Below are 16227 nucleotides of genomic sequence, written 5' to 3'. Positions count from 1 at the left end.
TTGTTTTGGAACTGGTTTTGAGTTCAGTTTTCCTTTGTGTCTATTTTTTTCTAGGTAGCATTTGGAATTGCTCTACAACAACATATGCTCTCTGACTCTTTGAAGATAGTACTAATTTTTTAATTTTAAAAATGTAACTTGTTTGACAGTACTGTTGTATAAAAGTGACCAACAGAGGTCCTAGCCCTGAGCCTTTTCTAGAGCTGTACCAAGTATTTTGAAATCCAATCACACTGTCTGGTCTTAGTTGTTCTTCTTCTACTTCAAAGTATTCCTTTGTATCTCAGACTTGCCTCCTCAAAGGTGCTGCCTCTTCTCCTGTGTAAACACCTCCTTCCCTCCTTCCTGTGCATGCTGATACAGAGGTCAAATCTGGTATTATTTCCTTGGATTTTCCCAGTCTTCCTGAGTTCCTTACAAAAACTGGTCAGATTTGCAAGCTTTTGCTAGAGGGAAATTTGGTCGCAGTTAATAGCTGGGGATTTTGGCTTTTTCCTTTTTTTAATCAAGTGCTAAGTCTCTCCTGCTAATGCACGTGCAAACATGCACACACACATTTGAGCTGTACTTGTCTAGTGAAGAGTAAGTCTGAGGGGAGAACCTCTTTCCCCAGCTGCATTCTGAGCCCTTCAGGCAAGCGTGTTTGATGTAGTCAGAGATAGTTGGTTTTAGGCCTTTAGAAAGTTACTCCTCACAGATACTTTTTGTTCCTTTCTGGTTTGGTTTTGTTTGGTTGGGGGTTAAGTTTTACGTTTAAATTTTGATAATTTCACCTTTTTCTTCTTGTTTAGCTATTTCTTCTTGAAGAAGGTTGTATTTCCTTCTAACAGCCTAACTCAGCCTCATCTAACTGTGCTAGCCTTTACAGACCTTGCTGACTCTGGCACCCATCGAGCCTAAACTGTTAAGTGATTTAAGAATACTGTGGTGCCCGTGAAGACTTTAATTTCCTTTAAAACTGTTTGTTATCTTTTAGCTTTGGGGTTGCATGTTATTTTGGACTTCTTGTTTGAACTGGGATCTGGGCTGTACTTGTCTCATGGACTGGGACACTTGAAACAGGCCTTAGTGTATTTCCAGACTATGCCAAGAACACTGCTCCTACAGCTCTACTTCAAGAAAGTAACCTCCTAAGAGTCTTTACAAATTTAAATACCCTGTTATATCTCGTGATATTTCAAGCTGAGGAAATAAACTTAGGTCTTTCATTTTTAAAATTAATCTGAATACAGCCATGTGACAAATAGTCCATATTGATGTAGTTCACTATCACTTCCACCAGATTTAAGTTCTGGTGTTAAGCATCAAAATAACTACCTCAGTTCTGCCAAGTCCATGATGATAATGTATTTAATCTGTGTAATTTGTTGGAGTTGTTTAGTTGGTTTCTACCCTTTATGCCTATATTCATATTAAACTATTTGATCTTGGTTATGCTGCCTGTTTTATAAATCCTTTTCATCAAAGCTTTTGCTGGCTTTGTGCATCTGCTGTTTCCTGCTGGGTGGTTACTGACTCTTTTCCAAACCCTTTTCTCCAGAATACGGATTTCATGCACTGTTGATGTTTTAAAAGAGTGATCCATTGCCCTTTAAAGGGGAAGAATAGTTGAACTCTCAGAACATTCTGTTATCCGTGTTTGATTCTGCTTGAACTGTGGGGGAAGCTTTGAGTTTGAAATTCAGAAGACAGAAGCTCATGTTCAAAGAATTATGAAGAATCTACCCCACCAAACATCTCAGTGGCCAAAAAGCAACAGGTGAAACTGGGTGTTTGACTGAAGTACTTGTTCCCTGTAGAGAGTTTACACATCTTTCTTTAGCTGTTTCAGTGCTGAAGTGAAGAGGCATTGCTTACACATGGAAGACAATAAAGTATAGTATGGCTGATAGCATAAACTGTGTGGCCACATAGCAAAAGTTACCTGTTATCACACAGTTAATGTTCTCAAGGGTCTTGCATTTTACAATAAAAGCAAATACAAGTCTTCATACACAGTAAAGTAAAACCCCAAACTTGCTTTTTGCCACACTGAAGCAAAATGCAGAAAACTCTCAGGTTTGTTGTTGTATAAGTTGCCAGTCTTCCAAAATATTTCAGTATCAGTTACATTTAATGCCTTGCAGCTCCTCACATATACTTCTGTCAAGTTTATCTTCAGAGGAATTGGTGATGCAAACCATCCCATTCTTAGAGAAGAGTGGGAGCAAAAGTTTGTGATGCACAATAGTAGTGGTCCTTGGCTTTATTAGCAATAAAAGAGCACTCTGCCACAGGGCTGCTGCTCTCCAGAAGTACTGGTGTGGTCTGACAAGAGTCTGGCTGAAGATGTTTATCATTCAACTTCCAGAAAACATATCTGTTGAAATAAAACAGCTGGTTTAAAATACAGTTTATAGTTTCACTGTCATTCATGCTGTATTTCAATACAAAGACAAAAGAATTTAGATTTCTTTAGTGTCGGCTGAAAACCTTGGAGACAAAAAATACTGGAAAATTACCTCAAATACATAGGTGTTGAGGAAGTCACTGTAAATGGATAGTTTTCCACTTTAGATTGCCTTCTATAGTTTTTGTTATACCCAGTGTTCTGGACACAGCCAATACAAAAAAAAGGTAAGTCTCAAAACTGTACACAGTTCCCTTGACAAGAAAGGCCAGTGGATGGAAAGCCTGATGGTGCTTCCTTTCTCCAGCACATATGAATTTGCAGGAATAACACACTGAACTAAGTACACTCCATAAGTATACCTAAAGAAACTCTTGTCTAATGCAATAAATAAGTATCTTGCTGGAGCCATTGTTCAGGTTGACTGCTGTATTACTTCTTTTTTTTTAACTTCCATTACATTTACTACTACCAAACAGCAGTGCATAAGCAGTTACCTAGTTCCTGTGGGAGGCAAGAGATTTTAAAATCAAAATCTTATGGCATTCAGCTAAATAGAATTCAATATGATCTTCCAGCACTTCACAAACATCCTGCTTAGGCATTAAAAAAATATTTTTAAAAAAACTACCTGCAAATTAAAAGCCGTATCAGTCCCAGCACTGCATTCTCTGTAACAAAACACTCTTAGCTAATAAGATGTAGACTTTCCTAACTCAATAGTGGCTGCAGGACTGGGCTTAGAGCTGCCTAAAAAAGATTGGTGTGAGGTTGCTGCTACTGAAGGAAGCTGTGTGAACACAGGCTTGGAGAAAGACAATCCAGACTTGGGGAAAAAGCAATGCAGAGGTTGGATTTACTGCTGCACTTTGAAATGTAGGTATAGTTAATGAGCCTATGTTCTCATTTTGTTCCCTTATTAATTATCTCATCCTTCCATCTGTAAGAGAGCAGGCACTGACTGCTTCTCTAGTCCCCAGGTGGCTGCTCCGCTGTGATCTAGAGGGAAGTAGGGCCTTGTGGGACATTGAAGATACCACCAGTCAGTGATCCCTACCGAACCAGATCTGAGCTCTTAGCGTTTCAGTAAAGAAAATCAAGAAGTGGCAAATTTTTCACAGTTGGTGTCAAAGAGGGATTTTCACAAGTGAATGGAGTGATAATGAGTAATGAGTTTAAACCCCAAAAGGTAGATTTACATTAGATATTAGGAAGAAATTCTTTACTGTGAGGATGGTGAGGTACTGTAACAGGTTGCCCAGAGAAGCTGTGGATGCCTTATCTTGAAACCTCATCTGTGGAAGTGTTCAGGGACAGGTTGGATGGGGCTTCGAGCAACCTGGTCTAGTGGAAGGTGTCCCTGCCCATGGCAGAGGGCTTGGCAAACCAAACCCATATTTAGAGAATGCATTCATTTCCATTTCCTGTGCATGGCATTGTAGTGTTTGTACACCCAGAACACCAGCGGGACCAAAGCATAGTCAGTAAAGCAGTGGCCAAGGAATCCTTTGACAGGTTTGACCCTTCATGCTGTTTAGCACATCCTTGTCCACTTGTCACCTGCCTGCTGAACTCCAACGGCATATCAGCCTTCCAGAGGAATAGTCAAGCTTTTTTTGCACCTATCTGCATCGCTTTAACAGGACCATTATTGAAAAAGGTGTGGAGAGAGGAGCCCGTGTATGGTGACCCAGTGACTACAAAGCAGGGGGGTGCCCTGGTAACAGCAGGCAGAGAATTAAGAAAAAGTAGCATAAGAAAAGCAAGGAGAATAGCAGTGTAGTTACTACACTTCATTCTCCCTCTCCCATTCAGTAAGTGAGGCAGTAAAAAGACTGTAGTGAACAACCCCAAATATACTTCACACACAAAGCTGGAATCACCAATTCTAGGGATGAGCTGTACTCTACATGTTGGTGCCAAGCAGCCAGGAAGTCTCCTTGAAGTGAGCACTGAAGAGGACCAGCAGCAGGGAGGGCTCATGTCGCAGAGCACTGCTCTATCTGTACCAAGAGGAACTACCACCATACTCTCGGGGAAGTATTTCTGTTTTTCCAGAAAGCTGGGCCATTGACATCTTCATTTCCTGCTTTTCAAGAGCTGTGTGTGTCAGAATGATTGCCAAAAGAATGTAGGGCCTGACCATAAACCACCTCTGAATTCAGTTTTTAATGCTTATCATGTGCTGTCACTTGCACTTCCCCAGCAGGGTGGGGGAGAGAACAAGAAGAAAATCTCCTGGGTACAGCTGGAGGAGTTTGAGAAGTGGGTGAGGGGGAATTTAACCACTTGCTCCCTCCCTGACACAGGTCAATGCCCTGCCACCATCCAAGCAATGGTCACCATGAAAGGCTCTCTTCACCTTCCTCCACCCATTTTATTGCTAAGCATGGCCTAAAGTAAGGAATATCCCTTTGGCCAGTTGGGGTCAGCTGTCCCAGCTGTGTCTCCTCCCCAGCTCATGTCCCTTCCCCCCATCCTACACAGCCTGCAAGCACTGCCCAGCAAGTGCCAAAGCACAGCTGCCTTATCAGCAGCATTCCAGCCATAAATCCAAACCACAGTCCCCAGCACCACATGACTGCTCGGATGGACAAGCACTCCATCCCAGCCAGAGCCAGCACAGGCAGCTTCAGATATGCAGCTTGAGCCCAGCAGTCTACCAACTTGTTCCAGTGGAGAGGAGAGCAAGGTATCACATCCTCAATATCAGTCACCACTGTCATCTTTTTTTTTTCAGCTTGAGCAGAAAGATCAGGACAGCCAGCAATTAATTTAATTAAGGTCTTGAGTAGCTAAGAACTATAAACTCTACTTGTCTGACAGCTCCCAACAGAATCCATCACCTGTTTGTAGATTCATGATAAATATGAAGAAATTTTGCTTCTATACAGGCAAAATTCTTGAGCTTTTCAGTAAATCCAAGGTTTAGAAGCAAACTCTGTGTCTATTATTTGTTCAGACACTGATGTATTTTAGACAGCTACTCAATTGCCTCACTTAAGTAAAAAAATGCAACAGGAAGGCTCTAACCAAACACAGGTGACACCAATTCACTGAGAGGGCACTGGCATCCTGGCACTTAAGAAAATTAAAAAGGACAGTGCTTTTACCACCCAAACCCGTCCTCCTCCCCAACAACACACTAACACATAAAACCTACAAAAACAAACAAAATCCAACCACTGATCACCCAAACACAAGAAGCTTTGTACTTGAACTTGACAGGAGATCTACTGGCTCTCCCCATGGATTCCCTAAACCTCCTCCTTATACCCATGCCCTTTGTGAAGAAGTCAAGTTATGTATTCCAATGTTCTTTTGTATGAAGACAACTCTAATATTCCCAGATTTTTAACTGTGTGCTAAGTCATAAACTAAAAAATACGTAACTTTATCACCAGGCAGCAATTAAATTCTCTCCTATTACTGAACGCAAGAAGGTATTGAACTTGTGCCAGTGGACATTAAACACACCAAATACTTTTTAAAATAGATTTTATTTATGCAAAACCAATCCAAAAGTGGTGTGTAAAAGTGAAAAGCTCTTTTTACATATTAATATAAAGGGGGATTTTTATACAGTTTCTATGTGTGAAGAGTGAGGATTTGACCATTTTATTTACAGGAACACACTAAGTTTATTTAAAAATATACATATAGGTATTAAGTCATTCTTATTTTCTCTAAAGCTAATTGCTGTACAATATACAGTTCAAAGTGTCCACAGAACCAAGGGTATCCCATGACACTTGATTATACAAGGTTTTTCCTTAATCCAGTTAGGAATATTCTTGTTTTGATGCAATGCTTCTGCCCAGTGATTGTTTTTTGGTTTGGTATTTGGTTTTGTGGGGTTTTTTGGGGGTCTTTATTTTATGTATAGAGTAGTCAAATTATATTACTATGTCATTCCCAGTAGTTCCTTAAAGAACAAAAGTTACATTCCTTGAGCTTCCAGTTCAGCTGCTGTTATATCTGGTTCTTCATCACTGTAAATGTTTTCTGCCTGAAGACACAGAACATTATAGGTGATACACACAATTGTTTTTAAACAATCTTCTACACTTCGTACAGAAAAAATCCTCAATAACACCAAGGTGGCACAGCCATCATTCCCTCCTTGAAGGGATTTTCTCCTTGCCCTTTCTTAAAGGGCTGCCTAATTTAGAAATGTGTACACAGTAGTTACGTTTTGGCAGCTGTCTTCTTGCATTGCTCCATTTCAACAGCAAAAGCAGTAGCCACTTAACCACTAGCCCTATTATGAACATTTTATTTGGAATTATTTTGACCTCAGTCTAAACAAGAGCAGGTACTAAAAAATGAAGCCTGTGACACACATTTAAGCCTGGAGTTTTTTAACTCAATTTATTCCCAGATTACTTTATTCCACATTTCTAAGACAGCTGATGAATTTCCTGTAATGTAAAGTAATATGAACTAACAGGGGTTTTAAAAGGCATCCTGCCTTACAGCCAACATATGGGGGAGAGGGGGGCAAGAGTAAGTCTTGGCTAATACTGGATATAAGTTTGCAACTGCTTTGTTAAAAATAAATCTTAATGTTAATTAGTATGTAGAACTTGGAATCAAGAATTAACTAGAAGTTGCTTTTATTCAAGTGGTTTTAATCTTGGTTTTCTGTTTAAAGTCTTACACTTTTTGATTAGATCAAGAAGTAAATGGCACAGACAACTTTCAGTCCTTGAAGGCACAAGCTAGTCCTTTTCAGTTTCATTTATGCAACAAGCTTCAGAGTAACTCAAGAGCTGTTGTGACACTCACCATCTGCCATATCTGCATTATGTTGTCCTCTGATACAGAACAGATTACCCAAGGCTCATTAGGATTCCAACTGAAGTCTGAAATTTTGGCAGTGTGTCCTCCATGAATAAACTGTTAAAAAAACCCCACAATCTTCAGTAAGCCATTTCAACTCTAGATAAATCTGTTTAAACACAGGATTCTTAAGTTAATTCATCATGCTAACAACTACCCAAAGAAAAACCTGCTACTAGAGATTCACAACAGACATAAGGAAGGTGTGTGTTCAAGTGCTTCCATTTGTTACTTATGGACACTGATGCAGTTGCTGGGACAGCAAGCATTTGAGATAACAGTTCCTATTATTACAGCAACAACTGACATCCTCAAAATGGTCTCTCTTCACACAGGGCTGGGCTGTGAAATCCAGCCATATATCATTCTGATTATCTCTAAGAGTACTTACAGAGTCACACAAGAAATGGGGAAACCTTCAGAACTGAAGAAAGGAAGCAAATTAAAGCAATAGACTGGAAGCCAGGGAGGTGAAAAGATTTATGAATAGCTGCAGTTTTAGCAGCAGTGTGACAAAACATCTCACTGCCACACAGCATGTCAGCACACTGAAACATGAACAAAAGGGTACCAGCAGCTCAGGAGGCCCATCTTCTGCATCCTCTGCAGACTGCTCTTCTCCAATTTTACTGCAAGAAAGTAGTTTATACTTTTCATTAAAAAGACAATTGCATTCTCTGTTAGCTTAACTGAACAGTTCCTGGCCTTTGTTACCCATATTTGCAATTCATGTTTCTCACTGTGAAGTATCTATAAGTACTAGGTATAAAATATCAACTGTCTGGCACTGCCATTACTGAACTGGAATCTTAACTTGTGAAGCACATGGAGGTAAAAATCACTTACTGATGTGATGCCTAAAGATTTTTAACCTTTTTCATATTTGTAGCTTTGTAGATTTTTTTATATATAGTTGTATAATTTCTAGTACTTTTCCTGCCCTCACTCACATTTTAGAATAATTAGCTAAACCTTTTTAACACATTCCTCAAATTCTGTTTAGTCTTATTCTTAAGAACAGAATTTCTGACAAGGACATCTTGTTTTCCACCAGAAGCTGAGAGACATTACAAGAAATAGGGCAAAGAAACCCCTAGACCAACTCCAAAGGGGCAGACCCAAGGGTGTTTTACTGGGCCAATTGATCTCCTATTGGATATACCTTCTAGATAAACTAATTAATCAACCTTTTAAAAATTGCAGAAGTCCTTTGTCACACATACACTTATAGCCATAATTTTGCAGCTAAGAGCTTTCATTAGAGAACTGCTTTTTATCCTACCACTTTAACACTGTTGCAAGTTTTGTCTTTTGAATCTAGGCAACAAGTGGGCAACAGAAAACAATGCTATTAGCAAGAAATCGTGGTGGAGAAGTAACTTTAGATGTACTGTGCTATTTCTATTTATACCCAAAAGACCAGGCCTGAGGTAAGCAAGGAAAGCTAGAGAACAGCACAAATCAAACCTGCCAAATAATGCAGGCCTGCAGCCTTTTTTTAACCATCTGTTCACAGACACTAACAGAAAGGAACTGTTCCTCACCTTAGATCCCATACGTTAAGGCGACGATCAGTACCGCTTGAAGCAAGAATGGTTTCATTATGAGGAGACCAGTAAACCTATTGAAAGGAAACAACTTCAGTGGAGCAGTTACTGATTTCTAAAGCATATCCTGAATAACCAGCACCCTGGCCACTGATTTTTTAACAATACTCTGTAAATCAGTTTCTTCCAGCACAGAGGATATATTCAATAGTTCAAACAAACAGCTTTAGCTTTAAGATTTCCCATACTGAACAGACAACATTATTTCACTATTACAGATTTACCATATTTAATGCAATTTGTCTAAAAATCACTGTTACTTGCACCTAATTAAATAGGCAAAGTTCACAAAATTAGGTTTGAATCCAAATCCTCTCTACAGCACATTATTTTAGAGAAACCTTCTACTTAAGGTACTTGTGACAACCATTATCTTTTTAGCAGTAAGTTGTTGACTACTTGCTTCAAAGTGGGGAAAGGCAGAAATAAACTACACAGTACAGTTTGTAATTGTCAAACTCAACATAGTGAATTTTGGTTCAACAGATTTATCTGCATTGCAAGAACACAAATCTACACGTTCTTCTCCAAGTCAGTATTCTTCTTGAGTTTTTTCTACAGGTTGTAAGTAGTTTACCCACCTGAAAAATCTCATCCTTATGAGACTCAAAAGAATGGAGTTTCAGCTTTAAGTTTCGAAGATCCCACAGAGCCACCGTCTGGGAGACACAAGCAACAAGAATTTGGTTTTACTATAATGGCTTTCATCTGCACTACACAGGAATGTAAAGTATACACAAGTGAAAACCTTGTCAGCAGAGCCAGTTGCCAGAATGAACTCGCTGTAAGGATTGAAGGACAGACAGTTGACCTCGGCTGTGTGAGCATCTACTGAGTGACTCGGCTTGGACGTGGTATTAGATCTTGTATCCCAACTGTGGCAATGAAGGGTTTGGGGAAGGGTTGGGGGCAGGGAGGAAAGAGGGAAAGCAAACAAACTTAAGTTTTACAGGAAGTTCTTTTTCACTACAGCTTTTATTACTAAACTCAACTCTGAAGTTACAGCTTTCATTCCAAAACCTTCAGTATTTTGTGTCTGTTGTACATGAACGGCTTGCACCATGAAGCTGACATACATATTAGTTACATCTTCTTTTCAAGTGATGTGAACACATTAAATGGCATATAGTTTTCACTGAATCTGCACCATCACTGTAGCTGATTGCCATAAAGAGCTACATGAAATCACTCAAAAATTCAGACCTTTATTTAATCCAAGTGCTGTAGGCTAGGTCCAGTGGCAGTGATGCTGTTTTGGTTTTACCTTTTTTTCTTTTATATATTCTCTGTATTCTTTACACATACATTTGTAGCCTATTGCATTAGTGGTTAGTTTTCTGTGCCCTTTCCCTAGGCAGAAAGACAAAACATATTCTAAGGGCCCCTATCCTATCTTGGTTCTCCCTGGCTACCAAGGTTGAAAACAGCTCATGGAGACATATTTTCATAAACAAACTACAGCCAGTACCAAGGGAAGTGCTCCAGAGAAGAGGTTTGACCTGGAGGGTAATTGCATCAGCACTTGTCCTCCTAATTAGTGCTTTTTTTAGTAAATTAGCATAATTGACAAACTTATAAAACTGTATGCACCCCCATGGGGAGTGGGCTTTTGTGGACATTCTTCCATAACTGCCCTGGAGGCCTCCAATAAAAATCTATTTTTATATTACCTCCCATACTAAGATTATCTCAAAAGATACTAAGATCATCTCAAAAGTTTCACTTCTAGGTTGAAAAAAGGCATCAGCAGGACACAGCAGGCCCTACCCAAAAATCTCTAACTTACATCATAAGCTTCTGATCATCTGCCACAGATCCAAACAGAGACTCATGGAGCGGGTGCCATGCCACATCTTCCACTACTGCAGAGTGCCCCATAAAGACGGCTTTTGCATCAACAATCTTGCCCTCTTTGGGTCCAGCATTTACATCCCATAAACACACCATCTGTAAATAAGCCACATTCTATTGAAATGCAGACTCTGATTGTATCATCTTTCAAATAAATAATCAATCACACTCTACATATAAAGAGACAACATTCCTGAAGCAGTTCTTTCCTTTTGAAAAAGAACACTTATTATGCCATAAATGAGCTATCAATCACCTTTCTGCAAGTTCAGGTCTCAAGGATTATTTAGAAGGTCACAAAAGCAATTTACACTTTTAAAGTTCACGAAGAAATTTATAAGCTATTAGTTATTCATCTTTGAGAGTCTTACTAATTTATGGTCTTGACCCAATCCAGTTTAAAGGGCTTTTTCCAGCAGACAACTATAAAAACATTCTGTTCTTACATCAAGAACCTTAAAAAGAACTCGTGGTTGATGACAGCCTAAAGGAAACTGACAGCCATCAGAAATGTAATTACAATATGTGAGAGCTTCCCCACATAACAATCCACAGCTGCACTAGGACAGATTTTCTCAAATTTTCTACTACAGCTTAAATTAGGAGTTGGGCTTTTTTTACAGGGGAAAAGATGTGGTTTTTACATGATCATCTGATGCACTGAGAAGATGTCCACTCAAATTTGAGTTCCATGATAAGCCATAGCCTTCTTTCTGGTGTCCTCTTAATCTAAGGTCAGGATTACACTTTCCACTTGGGTCTGAAAGACAGAAAATTCCTTTCATTTAGCATGTCCTTACACATCAATCCATAGAAGCATCATTATCACCAAAGAACTTTGTTTCTGTTGAAATAATTATATTTCATACATGAACCTCTTCAGAGAGTGCTGGTTCTACCAAGATTCTTTTATGAAAGTGAGCATAACCAGGAAGTTAGAAGTCACTGAAGATATGGGCTTTCTCCTTTGGGTCCCAGAGCCCAGCAACTCTCTCCCAATCACAGTTAAACATGAGTTTAACCCTCTTTGACAAGAGGCATTTTGCTTAGCTCCAAGGAGTCTGACCCACCTGGTTTTGAAGGATGTTTAGTGTAGTCAAACACCAGCACATCAGCAGAGGGTGTTTTTGTCGCAATGATGCAGGGATTCTGTGGCATGTAACGGGCACGGTTCACTTCACCCTCATGGTTAATTTTAATTTCCATCTCAATTTTGCCAGTCACAGATCCAAAGCCACCAAATTCTACAGTTGTCAGAAAAATGTCAGTTTATCCCATCCATTATTTTAGACTACTGAAATAGCATTTCACAGCATCTTCCCTACTCCAAGAAACAGTGATAGCACCTTATTAAACACAAGCAGAAACTAGGAAAGACTCACACCGTATAACACAACAGCATTAACACTTCTGATATTTAGAATCCTCTTTCAGAGCTTTGGTTTTTATTTGAGGTAGATGTGTACCAGTTTTTACCACAACTGAGAGCTGGTAGAAATTCTAGTAGGGATTGCATATGAATGTTAACTAAGCTCTTCTGAAGCAAAAAGTTCTTATTTTTAGTTGTCTAGAATTAGTGTGGACTGGTAAGTATTTGTCCACTTTTGTATTTAACAGACAGTTAGAATATCATTATCAGAACAACTGAAAGCAGTAATGATACTGCTCAAACAGAACCTAAGAATGCTGCATACCCACCTCCTTTCTCACTGTCAGACTTCAAAGCATCAAACTGATCATTGTTGGGAATCTGGACTCTGGCAACAACCAGGTGGTTCTGCTCATCAGACGTGTGTGTTCCCAAAATCAGCCAGTGCAGAGCATAATCCTTTCCTTCTGGCCTGTTTAGAATAATAAATGTTGGAATAAAATTACGTGCTCAGTTCCAGAAGTTCTGTAGCTTGCATCAATAACCCTGAAGATGCAAACTTCTTCAGGGAGCTAGAAAAGAGACACCCCCTAAGAGATCCTCCCCTTTGTTGCAAAGGCTTGTGTAATAAAGCAAACTCGATTCTGCCATGAGCAAACCAAAGACACAACCAGCAAGGCTCCAGTGACAAGACAAGGCAGTAAACATTGCCACTGTGGCTTGAAAGGGACAGTTACAGTCTGCCCAGCAGTTAAAGGAGACACCAATACCTACTTTGATCTAATTTCCCTGGAGTCTCACCGTATGGATTTAGGAAACAATCAATACTCCTTTCCATAAAACATAAATCCTGAAGAGACAAGTGACAACCTATTTTATTACTTCTATTAGGAGCTTTTACCAGTTATCTGAACTAGAATCAAATTTCTCTTCTGGTGGTTGAATGCAACATTTAGTTAAAAGTGAACAGCTGAATGGATGGTGCCATTTATCTCTGAAAGGACAAATTTGAGCAGTAAAAACCAAGCAACCTCTGCATTCTTGAATGCCACAAACTAATTATGTTTCCTGAATCTAAGCAATCCAGAATCATTTGGATAATCATAAACTACCACAGGTATTACTACACCACTTCCAAATGTAGAGGGGGCGGGGTGGGGGAAATACAAAACCAAACAAGAAACACAATGCACATGCACTTACTTGCATCAGGAAAAAGGTGTCCCATCATGTCAGATGCCATACAAAGAGGCAGTCCTTGCCTTAAATGGCTTACATATTTTGACACTGGATAATTGGAAATACCAGGTTTTAAACTGAACATTAAGTCAATCTGCAAAATACGAGGCAAGCAGAAGTGTTCCTCATAAGGGCTCCACACCCTCAAATCCCCGCTGCATTTTCTCCATGCCATGACTATTTAGCTTACATCTCTCAACATCACCCCCAAAGGTTCTGGTACACCAAATGAAGTGATCACCTAACCAACATGTAAAACATCCCATATGTAAAGGGGCACTTTACAGAAGAGACCATCCTCTGATAACTGCATGACGCTTACACACAAGGTATTTTAAGATCTACCTAAATTCACGTTACACCAGTCCTTGTCCACTACCTCAGTGGAGCCCTGAGTTGTTACTGCAACAATTTAAGTTCTGCAGTAGTTGGCACATGAACAGATTCTATCTTCATGATAGAATGAAGGTATCATTCATGATTCTTTAAGAAATTAAACTGAGCCCACAGTTTTTTCAGGGGGATGTGGAAGAATGGGAAATTTAAACATGTGAATTCAACAATGAACCAGGGACAAAACCAGAATACAAAGAGCCAGTTTTAGAACATTCTCTTAATTAAGTCCAGACTTAAAAGATATCAAGCTTATACTATACTATAGATATAATAGCTTGGACAGAAGAGTATATATAGTGCATATGAGGAAAATCAGTCTTTAAGAATGAACTGATTTAGTAGATAAGACTTGTCAATCAGAATTAACTGTAGATGAGCACTAGATCTCTTATTTAGAAATAAACTGATAAAGATTTCTGTGTTCACACCTCACAACACCTTCTGCTAGGCTAATCTAGACTTCGGTGAAGTATCAACTTGTGACCTTTTTCCTGTAAGCAAAATAAAGCGCTGCAAGATAACAAAGAGAAGTCTAACCCAAATTGCTCTCGTCTTGCATGGTTTTTATCCTCACGATACTCAGCACACACGATTAACAGGAAAGGCACCTTCCCGTCTCTCACCTGCTCACATCAGGCAGCCACTGCACCGTGAGGCTGGGCCACTCCAGGGCGTGTGTCATCACCAGGTCGTACAAGAAGGGGGTGTTTTTCTTCCAAATCTTGTACTCCTCGCTGATGACACGCTCCTCCACCGTGTCCTCCAGCACTGCAGGAAGGGAAGGGATGAACTGAGGGTGGAGGGGGTGAAGGGGGCCGGAGCGGGGCTCTACCGGGGCGGGGACGGGACAGGAGCGGGGGTCCCGCAGGGCCCTCGGGAGCGGCCGGCGGCACGACAACTGCAGCCGGCCATCCCCGCTCCCAGCTCCCGCAGAATCCCGGAGCGCCCCAGCTCCGCTCCGCTACCCCCGGGCACACGCACCCTCACACCCCACCGCCCGGCCGGGGAGAGGGGAGGGAGGGGGGCTCCTACCGTCCTTGCTCGCCATGTCGGGCGGAGGGGGCAGAAAGAAACGGAAGAGACGAGAAAGGGGAAAAGTAGGGAGGGAGAGCGCACAGGAGCCTCTGGAAAGGCGGGCAGGAGAGAGAAGAGGGGAAGGTGCCGCGGGGAGGACCCCCGGCCCCGAAAAGGCTGCTGGGCTCGAGGGGAGCGGAGCGGGCGAGGCGGGGCCGGGGGAAGGCGGAGGCGGAGGAAGGCGAGGCGGGGCCGGGGGAAGGCGAGGCGGAGCCGGGGAAGGTGGAGGTGGGGGAAGGCGAGGCGGGGCCGGGGAAGGCGAGGCGGGGCCGGGGGAAGGCGAGGCGGGGCCGGGGGAAGGCGAGGCGGAGCCGGGGAAGGCGAGGCGGAGCCGGGGAAGGTGAGGCGGAGCCGGGGAAGGTGAGGCGGAGCCGGGGAAGGTGGAGGCGGCCGCGCTGCGCTGTGGCCGCGAGATGGGGCTATAGGTAAAGCAGCGCCCCCGAGGACAGCTCTATTAAGTGTGTCTTATCTAATGAGCCCTAAATCACATTAAAAACGTGGATATTAATCCCCCTTCGCAACTAGAAATTATAGAATTATTGAATCATAGACTGGTTTGGGTTGGAAGGGACCTTAAAGATCAACTCATTCCAACTACCCTGTTGGACTGGGATGCCCTCCACTAGACCAGGTAAATAAATCTGTAAGTAAGAATGGTTACAGTGGCCACAGCTGAATAGTTACTATTTTTTCAGCAATGGTGCTGAATATTGCTTCATTTTTTCTAGAAGAAATGTTTGTTTGAACTATTTTAGTTGCAGTTTTGGCATGGAAGGCACTGAACTGCATTACTGAACTGTCAGACACATAGGATCAGTCAGTGTTACCAGAGTTTTAAATTCTGTCACTCTCTAATGGGGTCAGTGGTGGTGTCTCATACCCTGGCAAGTGGCATGGCTTTGTTTAAGCAGCCATGTACAAATCAAACATACGGCCCTGCCACCATCCAAATCAAACATACAGCCTTACCACCATGCCTGTCCAGCCTTGCTGATCTCTCCTTTCAGCTATGAGTAGACAAAAGATTGTTTAGGGCCAGTTGGATGGAGCACTGAGCAACCTGGTCTTGTGGAAGGTGTCTGTGCCCTGGTCAGGGGCATTGTAACTATATGATCTTTAAGGTCCCTTCCAACTCGAACCATTCTAAGATTCTATGATTTAATTTAACTGCTTTCATTTCAGCTTAAATTAACAGTGCTTGCCTTAACGAGGGTAGATCTTTCTGGCAGCTAATAACAGAAAAATAATGGAAATAGAGGCAGTTAAGAATGAGGTTAGATTCTCCCAAATGCCCTTAAAGATTCAAAGGAACTTTTTTCTCCAAATAGCATGTGTTTTCTTGCGATGTTGTAAATTACAGTCTTAAAATGAATCCTTGCTTCAGTGTTAAACTCAGAGAGATGAATCCTGTATCACTAAGGCTTATATGCCTGGAGTCCCAGAAGGGAAAGAAATCAACT

General features: G+C 41.2%; 1 protein-coding gene across 1 annotated transcript; it reads right to left on the bottom strand.

The window, feature by feature from the left end:
* Positions 1 to 5870: 5870 nt before the first annotated feature.
* Positions 5871 to 14936, bottom strand: RBBP7 (RB binding protein 7, chromatin remodeling factor). The gene is made up of 12 exons (XM_053936377.1): positions 14726 to 14936; positions 14317 to 14461; positions 12388 to 12530; positions 11760 to 11933; positions 11334 to 11449; positions 10625 to 10785; positions 9587 to 9713; positions 9420 to 9497; positions 8776 to 8852; positions 7803 to 7860; positions 7178 to 7288; positions 5871 to 6398 (listed from the first exon to the last, which is right to left on the bottom strand). Exons 1-12 carry the CDS (start codon positions 14739 to 14741, stop codon positions 6330 to 6332), a joined length of 1275 nt encoding a protein of 424 aa, XP_053792352.1. The 5' UTR covers positions 14742 to 14936; the 3' UTR covers positions 5871 to 6329.
* Between the last annotated feature and the right edge of the window lie 1291 nt (positions 14937 to 16227).

This window comes from Vidua chalybeata, chromosome 2 (assembly GCF_026979565.1).
Source record: "Vidua chalybeata isolate OUT-0048 chromosome 2, bVidCha1 merged haplotype, whole genome shotgun sequence".
In the NCBI taxonomy this organism is placed as follows: domain Eukaryota; kingdom Metazoa; phylum Chordata; class Aves; order Passeriformes; family Viduidae; genus Vidua; species Vidua chalybeata.
This window is presented reverse-complemented; position numbering and strand designations above follow the sequence as displayed.

Bases quoted from the DNA above. Each gene is read 5' to 3' on its own strand.
- RBBP7 (XM_053936377.1), bottom strand. The intron at 12,531-14,316 runs GTGAGAGACGGG...TATTCTAAACAG, and splicing joins TGGCTGCCTGATGTGAGCAG to GCCAGAAGGAAAGGATTATG. The intron at 7,289-7,802 runs GTACCCTTTTGT...TTTTTTTAACAG, and splicing joins ATGGGCCTCCTGAGCTGCTG to TTTATTCATGGAGGACACAC.